General features: G+C 45.0%; 1 protein-coding gene across 1 annotated transcript in view; it reads left to right on the forward strand.

Annotated features, from left to right (window-relative positions):
* Positions 1 to 6,564, forward strand: part of ABCC12 (ATP binding cassette subfamily C member 12) — a 64,416-nt gene extending 57,852 nt beyond the window's left edge. The window contains exons 24-29 of the mRNA XM_029925176.1: positions 924 to 1,113; positions 1,551 to 1,710; positions 2,747 to 2,825; positions 3,822 to 3,935; positions 5,503 to 5,667; positions 5,772 to 6,564. Coding sequence (XP_029781036.1) covers positions 924 to 1,113; positions 1,551 to 1,710; positions 2,747 to 2,825; positions 3,822 to 3,935; positions 5,503 to 5,667; positions 5,772 to 5,864 — 801 coding nt within the window. The 3' untranslated portion in view covers positions 5,865 to 6,564. The remainder of the gene's footprint in view (positions 1 to 923; positions 1,114 to 1,550; positions 1,711 to 2,746; positions 2,826 to 3,821; positions 3,936 to 5,502; positions 5,668 to 5,771) is intronic.
* The last annotated feature ends 1,882 nt before the right edge of the window (positions 6,565 to 8,446 follow it).

Below are 8,446 nucleotides of genomic sequence, written 5' to 3' on the forward strand. Positions count from 1 at the left end.
GAGCCCTACTTCTCCTGGCTCATGGGGATTAGAGGAGGGCTTGGTCTTATAACACAGCTGAGTTGAGTAGAGCAACTTGGATTAGACTTTGCACTTCCTGAACTCTTGCAGATATTGATAATGTATCTTATTGAATTCTGCAAATCTCAGGATTTGGTCTGGATTTGTCATATAGCTTCAAGGTTGCACTACTGACACCTGCCCAGGCTCACAAGGCCCCATATGAGCTGTCCCTTATAGTTGTCCATCTCTCTATTTACTAAGCTCCAGCCATCTGACTTTTCTTTCTATTCCTCAAAGTGCCCAACCTTGTCAGAGCCTTTGCACTAGCTGTCTACTCTGCTAGGAAGGCTGTCGACTCAAATTTTCTTATATCAGCATTTCAGGCCTTAGCTTGGATGCCACATCCTCACAGATGCCCTCTTCAACCTTTAAGTTACTTTTACTCTGCCTACCCCCTTTTACTACATACACTGTCTTCATTTAAAAAATGAATGAGACTGATAGAGACAGAGCACAACCCAGAGAGGGGTAGAGAGAGAGGGAGACACAGAATTCAAAGCAGTTTCCAGGCTCTGAGCTGTCAGCACAAAGCCTGATGCAGGGCTAGAGCTCATGAGTGTTGAGATCATGGCCTGAGCCGAAGTCAAACACTTATCCAACTGAGCCACCCAGGTTCCCCAGTGTTTTGTTTTGTTTTTTTTAATGTTTTGTTTATGTTTGTTATTTTATGTTTTATTGTCTTTATTTCTGGCTTCATTTATTATTTATTATCTGACTTCCCCTTTGGAAGTAGGGTGGATTTTTTGATCTAGCTCACCATCACGGACACCAGTACCTAGAATTGTAGGAATAAATGAATTAATTAAATGAATGGACAAATGAATACTTGTTAACCTGTCATCGGTTATTTTGCCTTCCAGACCTGTGTTCCTGAATCCACTCACCCCCTCAAAGTGGAGACTTGTCCCCATAACTGGCCCAGCCGTGGGGAGATAACATTCAGAGACTATCAGATGAGATACAGAGACAACACTCCCCTTGTTCTTGATGGGCTGAACTTGAACATTCAAAGTGGACAGACAGTTGGAATCGTTGGAAGAACAGGTTCTGGTGAGAACAACATTGTTTTCTTTGCATTTCCACTGGGTGTGCTGGTTGAGCCACACCAGAGGGTGGTATGTATGTGTGGTTGGTTGGCTGGTTTTTTTTTCCCCCTCAAATCTCTTTACTGTAAATTAGGATTTCAGGTTGAATGGATGTGTGGAGTTGGAAACAAACACACACCAGTTTTTGAATTAATTAAATGAGAATCATTCTGGTGAAACGAGGCCCAGAGGATGAGTCGTGTGTTAACAGCCCCTGCAGGGACGGGCAGGTTAACGGTGTCAGGACAGCTGATTGCCTCCGCAGAGTGAGGACCTTCTGTCTGCACGGTCATCTGCACAGAGCCATTTATCCACATTACAAACTCCCCTGATTAGATACTTGGATATGATGGAAGTACAAACTGATGTTTGATTTGCTGTTCTTGCTTTTATTATTCCCAGGAAAGTCGTCCTTGGGAATGGCCTTGTTTCGTCTGGTGGAGCCAGCTGGCGGAACCATCTTCATTGATGAGGTGGATATCTGCACTATAGGTTTGGAAGACCTCAGAACCAAGCTGACTGTGATCCCCCAGGATCCTGTCCTGTTTGTAGGTACAGTAAGGTAGCTGTTTTTGATCATTGTACATTCCTATTTTGGGGGTAGTAAAATCAGACCAGCCAGGAACTTTGTGGAGTGCCCACAGTGGGGCTAAGGGAAATAGCCATCCTGAGGTGCTTGCAAGCACTTCTAGGACCTGCTCCTGACTGAAGTCTTAGGAGAAAGCAAGGGCCCTGAACATTATCTGTATTTCATGTGCTATATCACCAATAAGAAAGATACTTACACATAGGGTGAGCCGGTATCCCAGTTGGCCCTGAAAAACCCCAGTTTATGCCTGTGTCTTAGCATCCTATAAGGTTTAGCACTGCCATCCTCCAAAGTACCTAGTTAGTGAAATAAAATAAGTGGTTACCCTATGTATGTAGCCATCCATAGGGAAATGCACCAATTTACTCCCACTGAGGAGTGAACAGAAGTTGTTCAAGTACAAAAACAGTAGGGCTGCAGCTTCGATGGGGCTCAAGATCTGATGTCAAGGGACACGGAGAAAACCAGTTTCTCACTTAGTCCAGGGCAACAGCTGCTTTTCTGATGAGAGAGACATTTCTCTCATTGAGTGCCATGTAGAGTTGTAAGAAAAATACATTCCATGTCTTGAGATGCTAGACCTATACCCACAATTGGGAAACCCTGAGTGAAGTCCTTCCTGAGAGCTGCTGCTGCACCTCTTGCTTCTGAAGGCAAAGTGAATCCTCCCCGCCCCACCCTCTCTGCCAAGAATTTGCATAGTGTCAAAGGTCTCTGTCCATGGCCCCTGTGAGGACCAAATGTGTCTTCCTGAGTACCTCACCCAGTGCTGTCTCTCTTGCCTTGGTAGTGTCTGCCCCAGCGCATGCGAGTAAAGCTATGGGGCTTTGCTCTCTTGGCCTGAGATTGGTTATTTTGTGGACCGTTATCCTGGGCTAAGCACTGCTTTAGGGGGCGTGAAGGTCATCACACATACCGCCCCTCACTGACTCCCACGTGCTGCAGAAAACATGCTCCTCTGTCTTGTCTTTCTCAGAAATCTGGCTCTCTGCTCTTTCCTTTACTACAGGTACAACTTGGATCCATTTGAGAGTCACTCGGATGAGATGCTCTGGCAGGTTCTGGAGAGGACATTCATGAGAGACACAGTAGGTCCCTGGGGCTGGCCAGGATGAGTCCGTTTCTCAGCACCAGGCCCAGGTTTGGATTTGACAAGCCCCAGGCCAGCATTTGGGCAGGCTTATTTGCTGGTATCACATATGTCAGAATACATTCCTTATTTACTCTTTGATGTTAAAAGCAACAACAGATAATATTTTTAGGCCTCTGCAATGATCCGGACAAGAGCTCTGCATGTATGATCTCACCTCACTTGGTCCTGTCCTGACTGCAACCCTCTGAGATTGGGACTCCTACCCTGATTTTTAGAGTTGCAGCAATTAAGACACAGGAAAAAGAAAAACATGTGCAAGCTAGAAAGTGGCAGAATGGAGACTTGAACCCAAGTGTATCTACTGTAGAGCAGATGGGTCATTACGCTGCTCTCCCAACAGCCTCCTTTGCTTATGGGAACACACAAGCCGAAGGACGGTGAGGGCGTATGGCAGGCTCCAGGAATGGCCAGTATGGCCAGTTTCTGTGAGGCAGTGTTCTGTCCTAGAAGAGCTGCAGGTGAGAATGGCCATCTCTGCAGCACAGGGATTTTCTCCCTCAAGACTTGGTGCCAAGGTGAGCATGTCCCAACACCACTGTGACTGGATAAGTAAGACGCTCTTGTACTTTTCCTTGGTAACTAGAAAACTCCCATCCCATGTGTCTTTTGTCCATGGAAATAGGGGCCCTGGAAGCCATTTACACTCATTTGTGTATCTGTGGACCCACATGTGTACCATTTGTCCTATTTTTGCGAGGTGTCTACACGGTTCTATGAATCATACTGTGATTTTAAATTATTAATGTCCATCTACTCCCTGGTCCTTCCCTGGTGCCTGTTTGCGATGTTGAAATGATTGTTGTTTTGTACTTTCTCTTCCTCAGGAAAATAAAGCTAGCTGATGAATGCATGAGTGGCGCAATCAATAGAGACGATGCAGGACAATTTTATAGATCATCAGCATAAATGTGGCATTTTCTGTGTTTTATAGATAATGAAACTCCCAGAAAAATTACAGGCAGAAGTCACAGAAAATGGAGAAAACTTCTCAGTAGGGGAACGTCAGCTGCTTTGTATGGCCCGAGCACTTCTCCGTAATTCAAAAGTAAGGAAACAGCACGGAAAAATGGATTGGTCAAATTTTGGATATTTCCCGCAGTGCCACTCAATCCAGGAGGTAGAGATACGCGTTTGTCTTTTGGCAAAGAGAGAACAATTGAGCCATTTAAAAACCGATCAGTTTCTTTTAAGACAAAGTTGTAAGAGGTAAAAATTGAAAAATAACAGCCATTTACAGCAATAGCACCTGCCTCCACCGGGCCTCCCCCTGGGAAGCCTGGCTTAGGTATTCTCTCTGTCTCCTAAGTGCTTTGAGTATGAGAAATCTGCCTCTCGACTTTTTTTTTTTTTTTGCCTCATCCCTGAACAATTCTGAAGCCTGATAAACAATACTCAGGATGCCAAAGAAGGCCTTCAGAATGCTAAGATATGAGAATTGTAATATTTATGCTCATTTTTCTTAGTGACTTAGTCATCTTTGGTTACTGATTTCAAGAAAGGGATTGCTGTTGCTTTAGAAATCCCATTCTCTGAACCCTGATCAAAGTGTAAGCCGGCCTGTGTGTTGTGTAGACATGCTAAGAGCTGGAGAGGGAGCTGGCATCAGCATGCATTCCGTGCTGACGGAGGCCCTAAACACTGCTAAGTGGTTTGTGGGTTATCTTTGCATTTCATAGAAAAATATGAGGATATTTAGAGAGGAGGACACAGAACCTTTGGTGGGGGTGGCAGGGTCTCAAGTAATTTAGTCAAGGTGAAGTAGAGTTAGAGCCGAGCTCAAGCCCTCTGACTTCCAAACCAGCACTGTGGTAGGCAGAATACTGCTCCCCACTCCAAAGATATTTTAGTCCTGATAGCTGGAATGGGTGAAAAACCACCATACCCGGGAAAAAGTGACTTTGCAGATGTGATTAAGTCAAGGATTTTGAGATGGGGAGATTATCCTGGATCACGTCGGTGGGCCTAGTGTAATCATGCAAGTCTGTATAAGAGAGAGGCAGGAGAGTCAGAAAGAGAAGTGATGTGATAGTGGGAGTAGCCATTAGAGAAATAGGAGGAAGGAGGCACGAGCCAAGGAACATAGGCAGCCCTGAGCAGGTGCAACAGGCAAGGGAAGTTTCCCCCTGGAGCCGGCAAAAGGGATACGACCCTGGCAATACCTTGATTTTAGGGCTTCCGGCTTCCAGAAAAGCAAGGCAATACATTTGTGTTGTATTAAGCCTCTGAGTTTGTGCTGATTTGCTATAGTAGTGATAGGAAACCAGCGCAATCGCTGTTATTATAGCTCACACTGACTCCTGTTAGCAAGGTAGAGAAAACCTCCTACCACTTTGCAAGATTAGAATAAACGACTTAAAAAAGAGAAGTAAAGAACATACCATCTTACTCTTTCAGCCAGTGCCTCTGAAGGAGGTGGAGGTGGTGTGAACTGACTTTTATTTTGCTGCTGTTGTTCTAACCTTTTGAGATGGGCTCTTAGCTCAGGACTTTTCAGCTCTTCCTCCTCCTCCTCCTCCTCTTCCTTCTTTTAAAACAAGTAGAGCTAAAACTGTGAGTTTCCCTCAGGTACAGCTTTGGGCTAGTGTGACTTTTACCAGTGCCTTCTTCAATAGATCATTCTCCTTGATGAAGCCACCGCCTCGATGGACTCCAAGACTGACACCCTTGTTCAGAGCACCATCAAAGACGCCTTGAAAGGCTGCACAGTATTGACCATTGCCCACCGCCTCAACACGGTCCTCAACTGTGACCTCGTCCTAGTCATGGAAAATGGGAAGGTGCGGGAAGCTGTTGGGCTCACTTTTTCAGAGGCTTCCATGGTTTGGGCTCCAGGCAAGTGGATATTTTCTGCCAACTTTAGCTCTTTTTCTCTGACTTTCAGGTGGTTGAATTTGACAAGCCTGAAGTCCTTGCCGAGAAGCCAGATTCTGCTTTTGCGATGTTACTAGCAGCAGAAAATAAAGTCCGATTGTAAAGGTTCTTGAGGGGGCCATATCAGCTGATTTTAGAGGAGGAGGAGGAGGATGCTTCAGATGCTTTGGGTGAGCCTGCAGAAGGGGGGCCTGCCATCTCCGCAGGCAGCCCCGCCCATCACCCCTCCCACCCCTGACACACAGGCAGAGCTGGGGCAGAGGGTCGTTTCCGGCCCTATGAAGCCCAGGCCTTCCAACATCACCGGGTGGGCTTGGAGCTGTTTCTGGGTGGTTAACAGAGGAAGAAGAAGCTAATGGATTAAAAAACTTCCTCCCCCCACCTCCTAAAACACCAAGGTCCCCAACAATGAATGTGTCCCCATCCATACCACCTCAGTGCCTGAGAATGGAAACCGTGTAACTTTCAGTTAAATCTGATCAAACAGAATGGGAAAATCCCTAAAGATGGAATCTGTAAAAGGTTTCCTGCCTTGTTATCAGAAAGGAAAAGAGCAGGGTTTTCTCCCCGCTGAACTCCTCTTCACATCTATTTTGAGTATGTGACAAGCTGTAACTACAAGATCTGTAGCATGCAAGATTGATTACAGTGTTTGGCAAAAAAAAATTTAAATCATATTATATGTTCCATTTGATCTAATAGAATAACAAGGAAAACAAAAGGTTGGAGTTTCTCTATAAATGACATTTTTATATCTTCTGTATTGGTCATTAAAATGCAGTAGGAAATTAAACTACCTGAAATGTTGTCTTGCAATTATTATACTGAAGATCTTCCATTTTCTGTACTGTTTCCTCTCACAGGTGCTCATTGCTTTCTCCCTTTACTCAGTGATAAACCCCCACAGCATCTCCCAAATAAAAGGCTTGCTTTGCAACCTCAAGGTTTACTATGTCAGAAGCAGGAAGGATATGTTCCCAGTAGCCCAGGAAAGCAAGTGCTGTTAATTCATGGTAAGAGGGAAAGGAAAAAAAAAAGGAAATTCCAAAGGGCTCTTGTTTGCCAAAGGCACACCCACAATCTGACTGTTTCTCTTCCTTTAGGACTGAAGGCCCCAATGGTGAGGTTTTCTGGACTCACTTCTCAGCTCCCAGGCTGAGCTTTAGATGTGGCCTATAGCAGTGGTGGCCAGCAAAGCTCCTACTTGACACCTCCCACTTACCTCCCCTTCTTAATCTTGGTCACATACTTTCCCCCATCTTTCCAAACATGGGAGAAGGCACAGTGCCTGGCATATCTGAGCACTCAAGAATGAGTGGCATGAGTTCATGAAGTTAATTACTTAGCTACAAAAAGAAGGGACAGAGATTGTATTTGAACCCTAACCAGGATGACCCTAGGAGCACTGCTTCTAACCCCCCTGCAAGAGGGGCCCATAGCAGGGGCAGTGATGGTTGTCAGCATCACACACAGGGGAGAATGACGTCTGGAAAGATGGGTGTTATTTGCATGTGAAATGATATGGAACAGACTTAGCAAGCCCCCCACGATCCACACCTCACCATCACTGAACTGTCATCAGGGAAAGACTATGTTGAATAATAGCAACCAACATTTAGCCAGTAGTCCTCAAAACACGGGCTTCGTTACTGAATCCTTGCTGTATCCCTGTGAGGCAGATGCTAGTATTATACTACTGATGAGGAAACTGAGACTCGGAGAGAGTAGCATGACCAACTCAACCCAGGGGGGCTGACTCTAAAATGTGGGCTCTTCAGTTCAATATAATACTGCAGGAAACCTGAAATCCTCCAGGTGAGAAGGAGTTCAGTATTTGGTGTTGTAAAACCTGGGTATTGGTCAGCATAGACTCAGCTACACTGTGTAACAAACAGCCCCAGATCTCTTCCTATTTGTGTAACATATCCATCACAGGTCAGCTCTGTCTTTGCTTTTTATCCTCTTTACTCTGTAGCCCAGGCTGACAGAGCAGTCTCTGCCTAGCACATCACCAGTCTTGCGGTTGAGGGCAGGGAGAAATGACAATCAGATGTGACACATGACACTTCACCCATGTTCCATAAACAAGTCACATGGCCGCTCCTGAGTTCAGCAGTGGGGGGGGAGGGGTGTATATACTCTGCCTGCAGAGAGGGACGCTATGAGCACGTGGTGGAACTTGTCCCTGTAGGAAGTTGTATCATCCATCTCTTGGGAGGGGTAGCAGATATTGTGAATACTCTAAAACCTACTGCAGCCTGAGTATGAGTCTTGGTTTTGCTGCTGAGTGGCTATGTGATCTGGAGAAAGTAGCTTGCCCTCTCTGAGCCTCCCTTCTCTCATCTGCCAAATTTGGGCTTTAGACTGAATGCTAAGGTTCTTTTCAGTCCTGACTTTAACTACAGTAGGGAACAAAAGGTGGAAATGAAAAGACTTCCTAGAAAATAGAATTTAGACTTTCAGGGGAATTATAGTGAACTCTAGCTGTAAATAAACATTTTTGGTAAAGGTTATATTTGTAAGTTGAACAAAGTTTAACCAAGTTCTGAGTCTTTCTTAATGCCTCCTTTGATGCTCTTTGGACATAAGAACTTATTTGAAATTTTATTCTCATTTTATTTTGGTGGGCCAGTTCTATCTGTCTGCCTATTGCATGATCTTCTATGAATTATAACCTCTTGAATA

This window comes from Suricata suricatta, chromosome 16 (assembly GCF_006229205.1).
Source record: "Suricata suricatta isolate VVHF042 chromosome 16, meerkat_22Aug2017_6uvM2_HiC, whole genome shotgun sequence".
Taxonomy (NCBI): Eukaryota; Metazoa; Chordata; class Mammalia; order Carnivora; family Herpestidae; genus Suricata; species Suricata suricatta.